The following is a 22,012-nucleotide window of genomic DNA, read 5'->3' on the forward strand; positions in this document are numbered from 1 at the left end:
GATAAAAAAGGAAAAACATAAAAGGAAAATAATATAAAATAGGATGTAAATTATGGAAAGAAACCACAAATAAAACAAGAACCAAAAATAAAAAAATAAAGAATACAAATAGAAAAAATAAGAGGTGAAGGAAAATGGAAGAGAAAGTAAAAAAGTAAAATAATAAATAATAAAGAAAGGAATACAAATAGAAAATAAAATAGAAGGGAAGAAAAAGCAAATCAAAGCGAAAATTAAAAAGATAAAAATAGCAAACGGGTGAAAGGACCTCTAGCCTAGTGGTTAGAGCACCTGAGTAGCATCCAGTAGGTCCAGGTTCGACTCCCCATCAAAGCCAGTTAAACAAATCTGAAATAAAAAAATTATAAAAAATAGGTAGGGCTTTCCCAACTAACTTCGATAAAAAAAACAGCAAACTGTGCTAGTCCTTGTGCAGGATGCACATCATCTCCTCGCAGAGGCCAAAACTCTCCTTGGGTAGAATTCTCACCACCGCACGCATAGATGATAGCAAACCTAAATCACTAGTAGGCAAAAATCATCCTTGAGGCTTGTGAGCCGACTCCGCTCGATTGATTGGTTTTGCTATTGTTCAGCTCAACCTCTTAAAGAACCGGCCAAACCTTTATTTTAGCTAGTTTTTTTTAACGAGTTTTAACGAGCTGCTCCTGAGTTGTTAAATTGGGCCATTAGGCTCGATAAAGACCACAGCACCAAACTTTTATTTTATTAATATAATGATATTAATATTATTTGGTTAAAATAAACTTATCTTTAACTTGTAAGTGAAATATTGTACTATTAAGCCTATTTTGTATCTCCAAAGGTATATGTCATCCCGATTTATTAACTGGTGTTGGTATGAGTCGATGGCATTAGTCCAATTACTATTAGGTCCCGTTTGTTTTAAAGGAATTGGAATCTATTTAATGGAGTAGGCTAATTTATGTTGGAATGTGGTATTCCACAACTTTCCAAAGTTTAGATATAAGTCTATCTTAAATTCATGGGCTGGGAGATGGAAATTGATTCTATAGATTATGGTTATTAGAATGGAATTCAATTCTTATAGCACGCTCTTGGACTCGCTTCTCTATAGTAGAAGTGCAGCATATAAGTATCTCTCCCATATCACCAACTATAATATACAACTATATTCCACATACAATTATATTAGGCCCCGTTTGGATCATTGGAATTGAATTTCATCCTAATAATCATAATTTAGACATAAATTAATTAAGCTAATATAATTGTATGTGGAATATAGTTGTATATTATAGTTGGTGATATGGGAGAGATACTTATATGCTGTATTTCTACTATAGAGAAGCGAGTCTAAGAGCGTGCTATAAGAATTGAAGTCCATTCTAATAACCATAATCTATAGAATCAATTTCCATCTCCCACCCCATGAATTTAAGATAGGCTTATATCTAAACTTTGGAAAGTTGTGGAATGCCACATTCCAACATAAATTAGCCTACTCCATTAAATAGATTCCAATTCCTTCAAAATGAAGGGATCCAAACAGGGCCTTAGCTTAATTAATTTGTGTCTAAATTATGATTATTAGGATGGAATTCAATTCCAATGATCCAAACGGGACCTTAGATCAATCACAGGTGTGCTAGAATAGCATGAGCGCACCCATGGTACACTGGAATAGCAGAATTATTTTCTCCGGCCACCAGGTGCAACGCCGCCGTTCAACGCGACCACCGCCGACTCGACGTGGTCCAGCAGGTACCCGTAGATCTTCTTCCTCACCCGCTCGACGGCCTCCGACTCCGGCCCCGGCCCGACGGCGTCCAGCCAGTCGTTCACCCTCTTGAGCTGCCCCAGCGTCCCCGCCACGTCGCCGTCAAGCAGCCGCTCCACGTGGCCGAGGAACCACGCGCGCATCTCCTCCCCGAGCCGCCTCCTCGCCGCCTCCAGCCACGTGATCTCCTCCTCCGCGCTGGCTTCTCCGGCCGCATTCGGCCGCCTTGTTGACGGCGGTGACCGGGAGGCGGCCGGCGGCGATCCTACTGCCTGGCTGGAATTTCTCATCGGTGAATAGAGGGAGAAGGCGGCGAGGTCCGTGGAGACCGCGGCGCGCAGCCAATCCCCTGCGTGGAGGCTTTGCTTGTCGTCCCCGGGGACGGCGGCGTTGGAGCCTGTGAGCGCCGTGTGGAGCGCGAGGAACTCGTCGACGGTCTCCTGCGGCGAGTGCTTTGCCGCGGCGGACGCCAGCTCTGCAAAGGCACTGTAAAATGAAAATTCAATTGCAGTAAGTTTTTACGTCATACAGAATGGGGCTTAAGGGGTAAGATGAGGATGAGTCCACCTCAGACACCGCAGCAGAATCTCTGCAGCAGAAGCTTCCTTCAAAGCCTCAACAGCAGCTACCTCCGCATCACCCCTGTACTCCATGACTTCCTATGCACACGACAATGATCATCGGATAATGTACAACATGCTGAAACAAGTCAGCAAGCGCAGATATATGATCACATGTCAGGAATCTCAATGAACCGAATGAAGTATGACCTGCCCCAAGCTCTGGACGTCTGATGGAAGTGAATCCCAGGAAGCGCCGATCGTCGTCACCGATGTTCTTGGGGGTGGGGAAACCATGTCCATGTTCTTCAGTGACACACAGTTGGGAGCCTTCGTGTTCCTCCTTGCAATGTCAGGAGGGCTTCTGCTTCCCTCCATCTCTGTTTTCGGAGGTGTGGCTGGGTTTGTCTCCTTCCTAGAGGTGGTCATGATCTTACTGCCTCTCTTTGGCTGTGGTTTCTCTTTCTCCTCGGATGGTGGCAATCTTCTTGGAGCCTTAATGGATTGTTGAACACGGAGTGTTAAGGTTCCAGCAGTTGTTATGATCAGGAAAGCACTCAAAATGTTTGCTAATTTCAGGAAAAAAAAGAGAGATACAAATTTAGAACTAGCCTCCGTTTCAAAATAATGATCGACAAACTTTTGTCCTGGGCATCCAGAACGGTGTAGCTAAGTTAAAGGACACTGCAAAACCTCATCTTTGCTGAAAACATTTTGCCTCGGAGCCAAGGGCTGTGTAGGAGAGAGAAGTTTAATAAATGGATTATTTTGCCCCTGGTTCCTAACAGGGTGATCAAGACAAACCAGCTCCACGCATATCCTCTTTGCTTGTGCTAGTTTTGATCTTTAGAGTACTCAGCTATAAATAATATTTATTTAAGGCGGTGTCAAATGAGCAAATTGACACTGAGGCAGAGTTCCCTCCAGTAAAGACGAGTTTTTCTCGTGTCCTCCAGCAGCTGTGCACTGTTTTAGATGTCTAGGAGAAACTTTTTTCCCAAAATATTTGATAAATTTTAGTTTTACTGTTTCAAACTTTGATTAACAACGTTCGTGTAAAATTTTGTTATCAAAAGTGTTTGACAAACGGTCAAACATCGAACAGTAATGTTAAAATTGTTCAGTATTGTAAAACAGAGGATAGTAGCTCACGTTGCTAGTGCACCTGACGAGTATAACACAAAGCTCCTGAATCACATTTTCTTCCACAAGGTGTGAGGATGCAGTGCTACGTAATTTTGTTAGTGTTTACGAAGGGTAAGAACCTTCTAGTTTCATATGACTTTTTGACAGCGATATTAGGAGAGTAAAAGGTATCACTAGTGGCTGAATCCACAATCAGCAACAAAAGGTAAGGATTTGACAGAGAACCATGAAATCTAATTAGGTGCACCTAATGCCTTTTACGTTTCACTCAAAGGTAATGACCCAAACAAATAAAGGGGAATCACTCGACTACAAGAATAATTGAAAATTACTATTTCAACCTCTTTATTGCGCTGGTTGGAGAAATCGGTTCAAATGTCCTTCTCGATGAAAGCTACATGCGTCAGCTATCACCCAATGTGGTAATGCATGCTAATGAAGTCAAAAAAACAAAGCGGTTGACGTGATATTGGAAATCTTAGCGTAACAGCAGCGGTGCAAAGGCATGGATATTTTTCTTACAGAAATGATTAGTTCAATCTAAGAATCACTGAATATTAGAGACTGAAATCTTGTGATGTACACTATCAGAGAAAAATGCAAACTAAAGGATAAGAACTTGTCATGTAAGCTTTTTCTTGTGCAAACGGTACTGTTAGAGCCTAAATACAAATATCCCGTCATGCAAACGTACTGGTGTATGCATGATCTCAGCACTACTCATTTAAATGAACTACCATTCAGCAAAATGTGCAATCGATATAGGTTTGCAATAAACTCAAGTGCAGTGGACTGCATGTTCTATTCATGCCACGCTGTAACTGAAGTAAATTCTGGAGAGCAATCGTTAGTGAAACATTCCTCGTGTATATAAGCAGTCCTGCTCATATTGCAAACGAAAAACACTGGATATGTCTGATTTTAAGAATTACTCATCAACCAAACTAGACAAAGCTTCTCTATGGATGTTCAGAATTTCAGAAACACGCGCCAATACACACTGATGTTTGAAACTTTAAATGACTCACCGAGCTGCTCCTTGAGTGTGTCTTCGCCGCGACAGGATTACTGCTCCCCTTCTCCTTCGCATCCACGCCACCTGTCCACCCCCAGTTCCTCCTCATCGCCTTGGGCCCCGGCTCTCGCAACCTCCCCGCTGATGTCCTGCACCTCGGCCCTGCGGCAGAGCCCGGGCGTGCTCCACTTGCAGTCGCAGGCCTTGCCATTGCCTGCTGGGAGTGGGACACAGAACCCGAGTTTGCCTTTGCCGACATCGCCGCCGATGACGGCGGAGGAGGGGCAAACCTCACCGCGGTTGCCCTCCTGCTCGCTTGGACTGCCGCGCCGCCTTTTCTCGTCTCCTCGCCGACGCTCCTCAGAGAGGACGTCGACATGTTCAGCGAGGATGATGACTTGTTCAAGTCCAGTAGCTCGAATCGCCTCTGTGATGATAAGTTTGGTATTGGTTTCTTGGACCTATCCATGTCGATTCACAGTTGCAGGTTGTTGGTGAAAACTATGTGCTTGATGTTGTAAGGTTTTAGGAAGGTTAAGTAGGCTGTGATCCTTAGGAGTGATTGGGGATATGGATGGTGCTGGGCGTTCAGGGGTAGTGATCTGCCGTCAGAATTGAGACGTTACTGCTTTTAGCCAACCAGTGGTTACGTAGTAATAGCATTGTTTGTATCTTAGCACATCTGGCAGGTGCGTTAATCATTAATCAAATGCGACCGGTGGCTCGAGAAGCTTGCAGGATTAGTATAAGCACCTTATAATTAAGGTGATCTGGTGACTCTGTACTTAATATTCAGGTATAATAAGCTAATTAAAGTAACAAAGGTGGAAACAGTAAAGCCACAAATATTCCCTCAGTGTCTACCAACATTACCAGCAAGTTTTCGACGGTCATCTGGTGTTGTATCTTCGTCTGAACACGTGTAAGTATTTCTGTGGTAGTGACAGGCACAGAGGTGAAGAACTTGCTTGCGAGATGTTACCAATTATGAATAGTGTACACAAATATTCCTTGTTTTTCAGACAGCAAAAACGTGTTTATTCTAGATAGATTGTAATCGTAACAAGTTATCCACTACAGCACACAACCAGGCGTAGAAACAATATTTCAGTACAGAACAAGGATCGGATGTAATTTTATTCTTAGCTCCTGATTCCTGACTTCCTGAGTACAAGCCCATAGACCTCTAAAATTCTCAACTCTCATTCCACATCTCACTAAAATTCTCATCGCCACCAAACAAACAAGAGATTAGTATACTCTGATCTCAAAACTTCAGTTAATAAGGTCACAAGTATTCCCACAGTGCGTACGAATGTTGCTGGCAAGATTTCGACAATGTCTACTGGTATTATTGCTTTGTCTTGACAAAGCATATGAGACCAGAGTATCGAATTGTTTCTGTGGTACTAGAGATAATGAAGTGACGAAGCTCTTGCTTGAGAGGTGGTGCCAATGATGAATACTGTATTCAAATACTGTGAACATTTTAGAGAGCAATCAGTGTGCAGATACTCCAAATATGTTTATTCCAGATAGTAATCTTAACCAGTAATCCGGTACAGGCATACAGCATACAACCAAGCATGGGAACAAACGAAGAACTTTTATAGGAACTTAAGACTATAACAATACTTCAGTGCAGAACAAGGATCACAGGCAAGTAGAAACCCAATAGTACATACACATTGTTGTAGCTTGCTTTAAATTTCAGTCTCCTCGAGAGGTCTCCGGCTCAGGACAAAGAAGGCACTACGGGAAACCTTAAATTTGCCGAGTGTATTTTTTTTGCCGAGTGTTTTTTTGCGAGCACTCGGCAAACAAGCTCTTTGCCGAGTGCCAAGCCAAAAACACTCGGCAAAAAAAAAACACTCGGCAAATCGAGGCTTTGCCGAGTGTCAAATAAAAAACACTCGGCAAAGCCCCCTCTTTGCCGAGTGTCAAAAAAACACTCGGCAAAGAGGGTAGTTTGCCGAGTGTAAAAAAAAACACTCGGCAAATAGGGGGGTTTGCCTAGTGTTTTTTTTTTGACACTCGGCAAAAAAATAATTTTTTTTCCGCTTTTCGTCATGAAATTTTTTGTACTCCCCACATACAACATGTGGTACTCCATGTTAAAATTTGGTATATTTTTGTATTTATTTGCTATATTTGTTTAATTAATTTAATTTCAAGGAAATTTTTGGTATAAGTCAAATTTGAACCGCAAATGATTCAAATTATGGAACAAAATGAGTAGAAAAATGATATTCGTATTATTCGGCCCTATTTGAGACCTGACCCATGAAATGACAAGAAATTTCGAGCATCTTGTTCAGGAAACACGACCACGAACGTGTGGCAGTAGTATTTTTAAATTATAAAAAAAACAAGCAAAGTCTCAAAATCATGAGATTTGTCATGATGTGATGATATCATAGGTGGAGGCTGTGGAAAAAAATGAGAATATTTTGCACATTTCGTCACATACGATGTTTACAAACTGAAGCATCTCAGAAGAAGATTAATAACGTTGAGAAGGATTGCATAAGATTTGGAGTCAAAATGACGGTCGAGTTTTGATTTGACTACAAAAATTTTTGTATAGTCAATAGAGAATATATATTGGTTCGTGTGAAAATTTGGTATTTTTTTGAAATGGTTGGATATTTTTTAAATTTTTTTCAAAATAAGTTTGCCGAGTGTCCTACGTTGGACACTCGGCAAAGAAACCCTTTACCGAGTATCCACGTAGGACACTCAGCGAACGTTTGTTTTTCCCAACCCCGCACCGGCCGCATCGGCCCCGCACCTTATCCCCCGCACCTTATCCGGCGCCGCCCCCCAACTCCCGAAACTTCCTCTAGATCTCCCCCCGCCGCCGGCCCCGCCCCCCGCCGCCCCCCGGCCTGCCGCCCGCCGCCCCCCGCCCCGCCGCCCGCCACCCCCTTCGGATCTGGCCGCCGCCGCCCCCTTCTTCACCTTCCCCCGCCCCGCCGCCCGCCGCTCGACGCCCCGCCGCCTGCCGCTCGACGCCCGGCCGCCCGCCGCCCACCGCCCGACCCCGCCCGCCGCCGCCCCCTTTGGATCTGGCCGCCGCCGCCCCCTTCTTCCCCTTCCCCGGCTCCCTCCCCTCCGGCCGGATCCGCGCCCCCTTCTTCCCCTCCGGCGCGGATCCGGCGGCCCCCACCTTTCTCCCCTCCGGATCTGGCGTGTGGAGGCGGGCGGCAGCGGCGTGGCGGCAGCGGCGGGCGGCAGCGGCGTGGCGGCAGCGGGCGGCAGCGGGTGTTTTGTGCCACTCAGCACACCCTTTGCCGAGTGCCCGAGCAAAGACACTCGGCAAAGTTGACTTTGCCGAGTAAAACTTTGCCGTGTGCTCGTCGCCGAGTGTTACACTCGGCAAACACGTTGCCGAGTGCTTTCAGGGTTTCGCCGAGTGCCTGGGGCACTCGGCAATTTGTAGCTTTCCCGTAGTGAGGTCGCCGTAAAGATCTGTTCCCTGAGATCATGGCATCGTGGACCGTTAGTTCCATCAAATATGTATTTTGTTGCTCACCTGTATGATTTGTTCTACGTGATTAGGAGATTATAATTTCGGCTGCAGGCACTCACTTGTGAGTGTTGAGGCCGGAATAGTTTTCCGTAATCTAGAAAAAAAAGGAGATTATGCTTCCAAGCAAAGAAAATATGTACCGGCTGCCAGTCACCAGGCCATGGGCGGCTGTCTGCATGATGCTGAACAGTATATTCAAGCCTTTGGGGGCAATACGGAGGAACTCCAGCGTGCCATCCTGCAAAAACATGGTAAAACAGTAGAGTTAGACATCAGAAGACCAAAACCTGCAGATTATACAATTACATAGAAACATGTGGAGTCTTCTAAGATTACAATTGCATAAGTGAGGAACTGTCCGACACATGAGTGCTGAAGCTGGTCCATGAGAAAACACCAGGATCTATTTCCTGGTACCATGGGCACTCGGAATCCTCAGCAAGATCCTTCGCGATCACAACCTAGAAGAACCGAGTCATTCTGGCACCTCCAAGGTACTTCAACCTATATCTGACTCGGTGAAACCAAGGCCTGATGGTTTTAGTACAGCACCTCGAACCCTGCATGTTTCATAGCTTGGATGCACTGGCGTGTGCTTCTGATGTCTGGGAGGCCACTGCCGAGCTCAATTTCAGCCTGGATATCCCTATGTTTAGCGTTGTTTGGGTCAAATCTATCCATCAAGCACAGTTCATCTAGTGCAAAATACTGGCCAGGTTTAAGCACTCGGTATATCTCCTTGTAGGCACCTAGCTGTAATTACCGGACGGGGGAAAAATTCAGCAACACTGGAACACATCTTTTTTCGGAAACATAAATGAAATCTGGAATTTCTGATGTGAGTTATACTGCATCAGGTGCATGAATTGTGGCCTCCGTCGCATAGGCAGCATCAAAGGTGTTATCACGGAAAGGCATGTTCATGAAGTCTCCCTATAAATGTCAATTGAAGTTAAGGCCCATTTGAATAAACAAATGTAACAACCCAAAGAAAACCATTGCTGTTGGAGGTATGTCCTAGAGGCAATTATAGAGATGATGATATCTGATTGTATCCATGATTTATATATTGTGTTCATTGAATATCCATTAAAGGCTACTTGAATTGATCTGCAGTTATGTGAATTGTATGTGGAACTCTTTACTTGTATGGTTATTCTAAAAGTTATCCCTAGTCGAAGTTCATGTGTGGACACACATAAATATTAGACTAGTACATGTATTAGTTGATGACTATGTTTCACAAGTCATGGATATGGAGATGTCAAACTAATAATGTAGGCATATGTAGAGACATGTGCTAGGACTGACCCAACGCGAGAAGTAGTTCACTCTTTACACCACATGTACGCTTTATCCTTAGACCTGAGATTGTCGCATGTACTCAAGATGTGGATTGACTTACTTAGGGGCTATCAAACGCTACACCATAACAGGGTAGTTAAAAAGGTAGCTTTCGGGTTTGCCAGGAAGCATGCTGTGAGGCATGGTCAATCAAGATGGGATTTGCCCCTCTCTGATTGAGAGTGATATCTCTGGGCCTCTCGAGTGATCGGATCTGAAAATGCATGGCCATGCTACGTACGGTTAAGAGTTAACCTACAAAGGGATTCCGAATCATAGGATCGAGAAAGAGCGGTCGGCTTGAAGCTAGATCAAATATCGTGAGGCAAAGGGATTAGCATGTACATGATGTTGTGACGGTTCGTCTGATATGATCTTCGTGTGCGTATAGGAGTTGGCACGTCTTGCTAGAGGCCACTACCAACTATTGGGCCGAGTAGAAGTACTCGGGCCATGTCTATACGTATCCGAACCCATAGGGTCACACACTGCTGGAAGCCTAATTCGGATATGACCCGAGTTGGATTAGGTTTAGAAGTAGTAATGGGCCTCGGACCCAGAGGCCCGTCAGGAACCTCTATAAATAAAGGGGTGAGGCGTCCTAGGGTTTCATCCCTTTTGGCCGAAACACATCTGCCGCGCCTCCCACGCTCTCGCCCTGTTGCAACTGTGGACCTAGCAGTCCGGCTTGCGATGCTTCCTTCCTGCACGTGTGGATACCTTGGAGGTGTTGCACCTGCAGCACTTGGACGAGCCGCCGACGAGCCACGACGAGCCGACGACGAGCCGCGGCACGAGGATGATCTTGCTGCACGTGGATGAACTGCTGAGGAGCTGCTCGACGTCGACGTGATCGACTACGTGTTTGACTACGCTGATCGACTTCGCTGCCCCGACGCGATTCTACATCTTCCGCACCAGTGCGTCGAGTGGTAATCCCGTGATCCATATACAGCAATTTTTCTAGTTTACGTGGCAATACTGATTTATGACGCAGGTTAACCTTTATGAAGTTGCATTGCTCAGTCAAACCTGCCAACGAAATGATCTCCTGAAATGCAATAAACCATTTTTTAACTCATACACCAGATGCTCAAAAGTTATTTTGTTGTATTCCAGGATGATGTCATAATAATTAAACGAACCTTGCCCCTTCAAATCTGGTAAGCATTGTTGTTCAGTCCAGTTATCTGTGTTGAGCTAAAATGATAAATAGCATTGAAACATCTATATATACATTTACATGTTCCAAGGGATTTCATCACAGGTTTAACCGTTGAGAAATGGAATCTCATTTTTGGTTCATTACCTGAATCTGGCGATTTCTATTAAAGGTCCCCCAATTCCACATCCAACATCCAAGACCTGTTGGAAATATGTGCCTAAAATATAGTTCAGATTTTATTTGGAGGAAAAAACACATAAATATAAAATGATGCAAGCATATAACACATGTAAACAGGCAACATAGTGGCTAGAACAAAATTGCGTAGGGAAATTACTCAATGATTCTGCACAGAACGTAGTCGAACATATTGAAGTAGATGTTGTAGAATCACCAAGCGATCACGTATAGACGCTGCCTAAAAACCTGATTACCGTCCCGTGCAGGAGTCTCGCGGCAGTGGTTTCGGAGATCCCGCTTTCCTTGAAGTCCGGTGCATGCCAAACTCAAAGGTCGACGAGGCGCAGCAGCAAAAAGTTTAGCATAGCAAAAATGGAGTGCGCGAGTGGGGAGGCGCAACCAGGACGTCTCCTGGAGTTATAGGCCCTCATAGTGCATCAGTTCCCCTCATCAAGCAGTAGAAACTGCCCATTTGAATGACAAAAACTGCTATAATCAAATAGCAGAAACTGATGAATATTGCTGTTTAAAATGGCAATTTCAATCACATTGAAGTGCCATTAGGCTCAGCATAAAAACAATAGAAACTGCATAAATAATTGCCTGCTATACACGTACACGTCACGCTCACACACAGCTCATGTGCATTTTCACATGAAAAATCACATGACTTGTGACTCCCATATTTAAGCAAGGCAACCTCTCCTTGAAATAGCAATATGGGACTAAAGGTTGTGCATGCTTTGGAATTTTTCAGATTGGACCACACATTGGCCTAAATCCAACAATCCCCCACCAATTCCAAAGCTTTTGTACTGAACACTCTTCATATATACCAGATTTTCAGTATAAGTCCCGTACGGGTTGAACTTACACCTAGATCAATAAGGTCCATCTTCCAGCAGCTTGTGAATGGACTAAGCCTTGAATTCATAGCCTTTTGCTGTCATATTTCTTTTGAAGATCCAACTGGTACTAGGCTGCCAAAATGCCAAGTCCAAACAGAGCTTTTAAAGGTCTTACTCCCCGATTTTCTTATGAGCTTTCCAGAGAGTACCCTACTCTCATGAACTGCAACCTAACAGTTTAGCTCCTATAGGTGTATTCATTTTAGGTATCCTGTAGGACAATACCTTTTCCCTTGGTTGACACTAAAATACATTAAGGCATAATAGCTAGCCTTCAATATAGAAGAAAGTACATTTTATGGAACATGGGTAATTTTTAAATAGTTTGTACTCCCTGTTGTAACTCCTTTTTCTCATTTTCCAAATCAGGGATCTCCTATCAAAGGAAATGAGTTTCCATTACTTTGCAAATAAATGGGTCTCATCCCCATGTCCATGTTTGCAACAGAAATCAGTGTTTGTGCAAGCCCTTTTGTAAAGGGATTTGCTAGATTTTTCTCACTACAAATATAATTCACAGCAATTACTCCGGAGTTTTTCAACTTTCTAACAGATTTAAGCCTCCACTTCACATGTCTCGAGGACTTCATATTATCCTTAGTACTCATAACTTTGATCAATACCGTTTGGTTGTCACAGTACATAAGGATTGCCGAAACTGGTTTCTCTACTAGTGCTAAGTCCATGAGTAGCTCTCTTAGCCACTCAGCCTCAACAGTAGCTGTGTCAAGTGCTACAAGCTTAGCTTCCATGGTTGACCGCATCAAAATGGTATGTTTACATGACCATCATGAAACTACAGCACCTACTAGTGTAAACACATAGCCACTCGTGGCTTTAATTTCATCTACATCAGAAATCCAGTTGGAATCACTATATCCTTCCAATACAGATGGATAACCAATATAGTGAATTCCATATTCGATTGTACCTCTCAGGTAACGTAGCACTCTCTCTAGTGCCTCCCAATGATCCTTCCCTGGATTGGAAGTAAAGCGACTTAATTTGCTCACAGCAAAAGATATGTCGGGACGTGTTGCACCATTGAGATACACGAGGGACCCAATTATTTGTGAATATCTCAATTGGTCCAACCTTGACATTTATTTTTCCTTAGCTTTACACTAGCATTGTAGGGCGTACGGGATACTTTGGTATTCTCAAAGCCAAAGCGGCACAGTAATTTTTCCATATAATAAGATTGATTTAGAATAATCTCATTCTTATTTTGGTCAACTTAATATTCAGGATAATACTTGCTTCTCCCAGAACCTTCATGTCAAAGCATGAAGATAAGAATAATTTGACCTTGTCAATCACAGCAGTGTTAGTACCAAATATTAGTATATCATCCACATACAAGCACAAGATCATTGTTTGACCCCCACCATGGCGATAATATACACACTTATCTGCTTCGTTTACAACAAAACCAGCAAACGTTAAGGTTTGATCAAATTTTTAATGCCATTGTTTGGGTGCTTGTTTTAGGCCATACAATGATTTTAACAATCTGCATACTTTACCCTCCTGTCCCTTAGCCACAAAACCATCAGGTTGCTCCATATAGATTTCTTCCTCCAACTGTCCATTAAGAAAAAATGTCTTTACATCCATATGATGAATGTGTAGACCATAGGAAGCAGCTAATGCAATGAGCACCCTAATGGTTGTTAACCTGGCCACAGGTGAATAGGTGTCAAAATAATCTTCACCATCTTTCTAGATAAAGCCTTTGGTCACAAGCCTCGCTTTATATTTTTCAATCGTGCCATCTGGTCTCATCTTTTCCTTGAAAATCCACTTACATCCAATAGGTTTGCACCCAAAAGGACGTTTAGTGATTTCCCAAGTCTCATTTGCCATGATGGAGTTCATCTCGCTACGGAATGCCTCTTTCCAATACTCAGCATCTGAAGACGCATAAGCATCAGCTAGAGTCATAGGCACATCATCCACAAGGTATACAATAAAGTCATCTCCAAAATATTTCTCAACCCTTTGTCTCTTACTCCTGCACAGAGTGATGACTAAATTGTTATCCTCCTCATTATCCTCTCGTAGAGGTATGTTCTCAACCTATTTAGAGTTAGGAATGACTGCATCCATATTTTCTAAAGTACTGCTACTCGGTCTCATAGGAAAGATATCTTCAAAGAAAGTAACATCCTTAGACTCCATTATTGTATCTACTATAATCTCTAGAGCATCGGATTTAATTACCAAGAATCTATAGGCAGGACTATTCTGAGCGTATACTATAAAAATGCAATCGACTATTTTTGGCCCAAGTTTTCTTTTCTTCAACTTTGGAATGTTAACTTTTTCCAAGCATCCCCACATTCACAGAAAGTTGACATTGGGTTTTCTGCCCCTCCATGCCTCGTATGGAGTTATGTCACTTAGCTTGGTGATAACTCTATTGAGCACAAAATTTACAGTCAAGATTGCTTCCCCCTACCACATCTTAGGCATACCGGCACTCTCTAATAAGGCATTTACCAAATTTGTAAATGATCGGTTTTTCCTCTCAGCTACACCATTTGATGGTGGTGAATAGGGTGGTGTAAATTCATGGATAATCCCATGCTCAGAACAGAAATTAGAAAAATCATTAGAGATACTCTCCTCCCCGATCATCTCTAAGTCTCTTAATCTTCTTTTCTAACGGGTTCTCAACCTCTGTCTTATCTATTCTAAAATAGTTCAGCGCTTCATCCTTAGACTTCAGCAAGTAAACATAACAGTAACATGTTGCTTCATCGATAAAAGTAAGAAAATATTTTTTCCTCCTTTAGTCAAAACACCATTCATCTCACATAAATCAGAATGGTTCAAATCTAGTGGTGCCAGATTCTTCCCAAACTCTAATGCCTTAAAAGGTTTTCGAGGTTGTTTTGCTTACACACAAGTTTGGCACTTAGAATTTTTTAACTATATCACATTTAGGAATTAACTCAGATCTGGACATTCTAACAATTGTATCAAAACCAACATGACAGAACCTCGAATGCCATACATCAGCAGAATTTTTATTCAAAGCAATAGTAATATTCAAACTATAACAAGAATCCATAGTACTTAGGTGGAACAAGCCTCCGCTATCATAGCCTTTGCTATAAAAGCCGCAAATTTAGACACTACAACTTTATTCGACTCGAATACTAGCTTGTAACCACTCCTACACAGGAGAGACCCACTCAACAGGTTCTTGTTTATCGCAGGCGCGTGCTAGACATTCTTCAATTGGATGTTTTTCCCTGAAGTAAGCTTCAGATCTACCGTACCAACACCAAGAATATAAGCACGCGTTCCATTTCCCATTAGGACGCTGGAAGCCCCTGCTGCCTGATATGAAGAAAACAAGGAAGCATCAGAACACATGTGAACATTTGCACCAGTATCAACCCACCAGTCGATAGACTGAAATGCAGAATAAACAACAGGAGATTTACCGTACCCTCCTGGAGTCGAGGTGTCGCCAATGGTCACATTAGTGAACTTTTTGCTCAGTTCAGTGGTCCTGTCCTTGCGGTCATGACAATTCTTGGCAAACTGACTAGGATTACCGCACACGAAACAGGTGAGGTCCTTCAGATCCTTCTTCTCTATTTTCTTCTTTTTGAAGCTAGTAATCTTATTTGCCTTGGGACCCTTCTTCTTGTTAAATTGTTTCTTCTTTTGAACAAAATTGGCACTATACTGCACGTTCTTCACCTGCACATATTTTGCCCTTGCCTTCTCTTCCACGTCAAGAGCTGCAATGAGATCTTCAATAGAAATCTCTTCTCTTTTGTGCTTCAGAGATGTAGCAAAATCACGCCACTCTACAGGAAGTTTAGCAACCATCGCTGATGCAACAAACTTTGGAGGTAAAACACATCCCAAATGTGCAATCTCGCCAACTAGAAGCTGGAGGTCGTGTGCTTGAGTTATAATTGATTTAGCACTACCCATGCTAAAATCAAAGAACTTCTTGCACACATACAGCCAGTGACCGGCTTTGGCTTCTGCATATTTTTGCTCCAAAGTCTCCCACAGCACAGTGGCCAATGAGTAATTCATATACACATCATAGAGTTGGTCCGCCAAGATGGTGAGGATGCAACCCAAAGTGGTGTCATTTGCATTCTCAAACTGCATGGTCTGCTCTTTTGTGAAGGAAACACGGGGTATATCACCCACCACAACCCCAATGATATCAGCCAAAACATGGCCCTTGTTTGCCATCTGCAGAAGTTCTCACCTCCAAACCTCTCATGTTTCATGGCATCAGATGCATTTGCCATTGCTAGATCATAGAAATAGGCGCAATCAGGTTTTTGGATTGTTGGAAATATGCGCCTAAAATACAGTCCAGATTTTATTTGGATTAAAAACACATAGATATAAAATGATGCAAGCATATAACACATGTAAACAGGCAACATAGTGACTAGAATAGAATTGCGCAGGGAAATTACTCAATGATTCCGCGCAGAACGTAGTCGAACATGTTGAAGTAGATGTTGTAGAATCACCAAGTGATCACGTATAGACGCTGCCAAACTCAAAGGTCGACGAGGCGCGGCAGCAAGAAGTATAGCACAGTGAAAATGGAGTGCGCGAGTGGGGAGGCGAGCGTGTGACAGCGTGCCTTTCAACTAGGATGTCTCCTAGAGTTATAGGCCCTCATAGTGCATCAATTCCCCTCATCCAGCAGGAGAAACTGCCCATTTGAATGACAGAAACTGCTGCAATCAAATAGCAGAAACTGACGCACCTTATTAATGTTTAAAATGGTAGTTTTAATCACATTGAAGTGCCATTAGGCTCAGCATAAAAAAAATAGAAACTGCACAAATAATAGCCTGCTATACACATACACGTCGCACTTGCCACAAGTCAGAAGTCACACGATTTTTCACGCGAAAATGCGTGCGAGCTGCGCGTGCGTGTAGCAACAGTCTCCTTCTCTCTCATTTGCACCTATTTTACATAGAGAGGAGACTCCCATATTTAAGCAAGGTGGCTTCTCCTTGAATTAGTAATATGGGACTAAAGGTTGTGCATGCTTTTGAATTTTTCAGATTGGGCCACACATGGGCCTTAATCCAACCAGACCTACAATGCAACAAGGATGATAATATGATGAATTCAAGAAAAATTACTTTTTAATAACCAGGTCCTTTAGAATTGGGTGCAACGACATAATATGCCCCAAAATAAAAGTCACATTTGATGGAGCTTACACCAACATAAAAAGGTGGGTAAATCCAGTATTTTACAGCAAATCGCAATAGTGTGGCTAAATAGACACTACTTTTTGTTTGAAAGATCGCATGGTATTTAGGTAAACATTTATCATGGAAAAATTCTATGTTTGCAGTCAAGTTTTGTATGGATCCAAATTTTAATTTGCACAGATAACAAACTCAGTCATAGTACCACCAACTAAGAAATCCCATGGTGAGAATTTGTAAAAGAATGCTGCAATTTATTATAATGGATCTTAGATCACAAATGTTTTACATATTTAGGTTGTACCATTATAAAAAATTTTGGCAGCTCCTAGCTAGGATGATAAAAATCTTTAACATGCTATATTAATAAACCAATTTTGATTTTTCTACCAACCTTCATCCCATTCTTGAGCCCCAGTTGAAGGGCAATAAAATGCTCGAACCGCTTGATGCTTTCACGACGAGTTTCTCCATGCCATCTACAGAATATAAATGGAGTTAAAGCAATTTAATGTATTGAAGTAGAATAATTGTTTACCTAGAAATATTCAGCATCTTAACTAACACAAAATGATGCTGTTTTTCTTTTTTTCTAGAATTCCAGGGATAAGCCCCATCCATATAGATGTTCTTTAGTTACTTGTAACTGGAGTAAAGCTCAAATTTTACCTTGGGGCGAAATGGAATGATTGACCCCAGCGATATTCAGCGAAGCTGGTCACAAGGTCATAGTACTTGTTTACCTGATTTGTAGTGAGAATTGTGCACATTTAAGTACAAAACTTTACTAAAACATTTGAATACGTACTTAACTTTGGCAGAAATAGAAATAATTGCATCTACCAAGTCACTATAGTTCGACTTCCTGAATTGTTCATCACCGCCATGCAGGTCATGATACTTCGCATATCTGGAGCAAAATGAACATTCATGAAGTACAAGCGGCTAGGAGGATGATTTCAAATTAAAACAAAAACAAGAAAAATTGACTCTTCTGACATGGTGACATCCAGTGTACTTGTGCTGATGCTAACTATAATCTCAAGACACATCTTCACCATATAGATGTAATGTGTAGTCATCTATGGAATAAACTGTTCTAATGTATCACAAATGTCTCTCCTCAAATTAACATTGTTAAAATACACCTGTCTCATTTTCAGTTGTGTAAGATATTGCATTTATTACTTTTTTAAACCACTAGATCTCCATCCAACTATCCAGATCGGCCAGTTCATTTTAATACCTACTATCTCTAGACCCTCTTCTCTCCTGTTTTTTTTCATCCCAAGCGCCAGCCCTCTGGTGCTACCAAATACACCCCAGAAGCATAGTAGCTCTTGCCACCTTGTTAGAGCCTTCCAAGTGACTGGTGAGGTTCGTGGACCCTTCTCTATTTCTGATTCGCACTTCAGCCCTCCTCTTGCTGGTACGTCATGTTGTTCTTTGATTCTAGCGAGGTTTGTAACACTTCCACAGACACCCTGATAGGCTCTGTCAGTGCCATCGTCGCTGCTGTTGACTTCAGTCAGAGCACACGCTGCAACTGTGCTGCCCCCATCGAGCATCACTGCCCAAATTGGCGTTTTCCAGCCACCATGGCGGACAGGGGCGTAGCCACCCTCTGCCGACCACTAGTACTGGTTTTACCATTACATTAAACTGATTGTGGTCAGGTACTCAAACTGTAACCCTAAATCCCAAGCTTTTAGAAAAACATATAATGCTGCCATCAAATTGTTGAAAGTAATTGCACAAACAATAACCTGCTGTACACGTACGCGTCATGCTCGTAGCAAGTCACGCGATTTTTCACGCGAAAATGCACGCGAGCTGCGCGTGCGTGTAGCAACAGTCTCATTTTCTCTCATTTGTACCTATTTTGCATAGAGAGGAGACTCCCATATTTAAGGAAGGCAACCTCTCCTTGAATTAGCAATATGGGACTAAAGGTTGTGCATGCTTTGAAATTTTCAGATTGGGCCACATATGGGTCTAAATCCAACAGTCCCAATGGCAAGATCTTCCAGGCGATGACGAAGTTCCCCCTCGGCATCCAGCCTACTGCCATCATTGGCCCGGCCATTCTGTGAACGGTGATGCTCGTCCCATGCTTCTTCCAATGGATCACCAGCACCACTGCCGGTGGCCACAGTTGGAGTGCCACGATCTGAATCTGCGCCACTGATTCCATCATCATATTTGATGTAGTCAGCAAACATGTTCTTGATTCCTCTAGTTACCTTGGAGATGTTTTGTGCAGCCTTGAACGAACCAAATGCTCTGCTGAAGGCGAATTTTATGTATGTGAGCTTATATCTGGGGTCCAGCACAAGTGGTACTGACCATCCTTGGCATGCCACTTCTATCAACATCTCTAGAATGACCTTTGCATTTGTAAGAACATCTGCAACATCCTTTCCTCCTGCAGTAGTCCATGCTAGTTCGGACTGGAGAACATTTATTACCTTAAACAACTCTATAAGACAGATTTGAAGTAGGGCCACTAGAGGCAGAAATTCTTTGAATGCCATGGTACAGTTGACCCCAAACCTTGCAAAATACCTCTGCTAATTCTTTATCTGTGGCTGCAATTGAATTAGAACCATCCTTCTGAAGACTTTTCAAGGAGCAGTAAATAGAATACCAAAATTGGTCGTGTGCCTGTAGGTGTTCAAGACCCATATGTGAGAAAAGCTGATGGCGCTTTTGTCTAGTCAAATCCAAATCCTCCACACCATTGATGTGCCTCGTGCATGCTTTCCTTCTTAACACGTGCGGTTGCTACAAAGGCATCAGATCTTGGATATAATACTGACTTATATATGATTATTAATCTCAAAAAGGAAACATCATTTTTATTTTTAGTGGCAAAATAAAGAAAATTGTCCATTCCAATTATCCAAATCATGACATGGCACACGGAAATAGCCAAAATTTACGAAATAGTAGTTAAAAATGAAATTCAACAAAACACGCAGAGTATAGCCATTCACGATTGCATGTTCCATAAACAACAGTTAATACATGTATGCAATTCGGCTTGACATCCATAGACATTCCGACTACATATATACAACCTATTTACAAAGAAGATTCGAATTAATACAATATATCACAACCTTTCGAAGGTCGGCCCGGAGATTACACGGCATCATCGTAGCCAGGACCTCCACCATTCTCAATCAAGCCATCCACACGACGGCGTTTGCTTGGTGGTCCACTGTCATCGCTATCATCGCCTTCACCATCATTGCTATCATCGTCTTCACCGTAATCACTGTCATCGTCTTCGCCATCGTCGTTGTCGCTGTCATTGTCAACACCTTCGCTGATGTCTTCATCACTTTTGACGCCGTAGAATTCATTGGCCGAGGACCCACACTCACCATCAGATGACACTACGATAGAGTCCTTCTCCTCCTCGTCATCTCAGACAACCTGCAGAAGCTTGGGAGGCCACAGCCTTGAAGGATCAATCAGGGAATCAAGCAGGGTTGACATTGTTGTCGTACGTGTCAGGCTCTACACCTCCTACACTGCAAAGAACGGTGCAATTCAGGAATGGAACTATCGAGGAGGAAATGCCGTGGTTATGCATCGGCGTAGTAGTGCGATGGCATATTTATTAATCATGAAATGGTGAGACTGATCTAGAGAAGTTGCGTCATTTCATTCCAATGATTCGCCAATACTCAGTGGTACTTTCGTGGCTTCTGGCAACTACACAATACGGTTCTTTCTGAACATGTGCCACTGCCAAAAAGGCATCAAATCTTGGATATAATATTGACTTATATATGGTTACTAATCTCAAAAAGGAAACATCATTTTTAGGGGCAAAATGCAAATTGTCCATTCCAATTATCCAAATCATGACATGACACACAGAATTAGCCAAAATCGATGAAATAGTTAAAAACGAAATTCAACAAAACGCGCATAGTATAGCCAAACTAATGGAAATTCAAGAATTAATATATTATCCAACAATCCCTAATCAACTATATCTTCCGTGCCTTCAGTGTCGCTGCTCTCCTCATGGCTCTCTTCATCGGAGCTACCTGGTTTGTCCACATTGTCCTTGCTATTGGAACTTTCGTTCTCACTGTGAGGCTACTCATGCACTGCTCCAGCCATCTCTTGAACACCATCTTGATCTATACATCTTCTCTTCTTACGTGGCTTGTCCTCATCTTCCTCTTCATCATCTTCTTCGTCGTAGTCATCCTCATCCTCTTCGGCCTCATCTTCTGCTTGATAGTCCTCATGTTCTTCGGCCTCATCACTATCACAGTCATCGTCCTACCCATCCTCCTCCTCCTCCTCTTCTACTTGGTAGTCCTCATGCTCTTCTGCCTTGTCATTGTCCCAGTCCTCCTGCTCCTCCCCATCCTCCTCCTCTTCTGGTGGAGGTCGTGTGATCCTCTTCTTCTCCACACTCCTCTAGTTCAGAATCAGTTTCCTCTTCTTCATCCTCTTCTGGAACCCATTCACCATCCTCTACTTCATTTGTTGGCTCTGCCTCGGTTCTTTCTTCTTCATGATACTCTACATCAGTCGGCATGTTGCTGCCGTCCGTGGGAGACTCAAGCAGCTCTTCGATGTTCCACATAGGGGGAGAAGGTGGTTTATCAGCTGGCTCCATTGTAAGTTTTGTCTGGTGGGAAAAATATACTGCCCGTGATTAAGACGTATACAAATCTTAAATATAGTTTCCCTCATAACCATTTTTAGCTGACTATCAAAATTGATTGATTAATTTCCTTTTGCGTTGTAATATGATTGATTGATTAGTTTCCTACCATACAATTTATTGATTGATTAGGAAACTAATCAATGAATTGGTGATTTACTTTTAATCAATGAAGTAATATGCTGAATATTTGTTTCCATACAACATATAATTGGTGATTTACTTTCACTTACCTTGTTTATTACTTGACTAACACAGACTTGTGTGAATTTGATCTGTGAGCGTAAAGTTCCTTTTAAGTAGTACTTAAAATTGTATGCAATGATGTAAGAGGTATAGGCTGATTGCTGCCATGATTATTGATCAACTACATGCGATCCTGCTTAATTAGCGAAGCTTCCTAGCATGCAGGATCAGGTGATGGTGGATAAGTACTAGAACTAGTGAGCAATGAGATATGAGATATAGACTGATTGATGTCG

At 42.5% G+C, this 22,012-nt stretch overlaps 1 protein-coding gene and 1 pseudogene across 1 annotated transcript; both read right to left on the reverse strand.

The window, feature by feature from the left end:
- Positions 1-1,496: 1,496 nt before the first annotated feature.
- Positions 1,497-5,185, reverse strand: LOC117866954 (uncharacterized). The gene is made up of 4 exons (XM_034751263.2): positions 4,497-5,185; positions 2,533-2,817; positions 2,330-2,421; positions 1,497-2,248 (listed from the first exon to the last, which is right to left on the reverse strand). Exons 1-4 carry the CDS (start codon positions 4,950-4,952, stop codon positions 1,675-1,677), a joined length of 1,407 nt encoding a protein of 468 aa, XP_034607154.1. The 5' UTR covers positions 4,953-5,185; the 3' UTR covers positions 1,497-1,674.
- Positions 5,186-6,186: 1,001 nt separating this feature from the next.
- LOC117834322 (uncharacterized) lies at positions 6,187-21,482 on the reverse strand (annotated as a pseudogene).
- Positions 21,483-22,012: the final 530 nt, after the last annotated feature.

Source organism: Setaria viridis, chromosome 8 (genome assembly GCF_005286985.2).
Source record: "Setaria viridis chromosome 8, Setaria_viridis_v4.0, whole genome shotgun sequence".
Lineage (NCBI taxonomy): Eukaryota > Viridiplantae > Streptophyta > Magnoliopsida > Poales > Poaceae > Setaria > Setaria viridis.

Excerpts from the sequence above, each read along its gene's own strand:
- LOC117866954 (XM_034751263.2), bottom strand. The coding sequence starts at position 4,952 with ATGGATAGGTCCAAGAAACCAATACCAAACTTATCATCACAGAGGCGA. Across the intron at positions 2,422-2,532 it reads ACGTCCAGAGCTTGGGGCAG|GAAGTCATGGAGTACAGGGG; the intron begins GTCATACTTCAT and ends TCGTGTGCATAG. Across the intron at positions 2,249-2,329 it reads ATTCTGCTGCGGTGTCTGAG|TGCCTTTGCAGAGCTGGCGT; the intron begins GTGGACTCATCC and ends TTCATTTTACAG.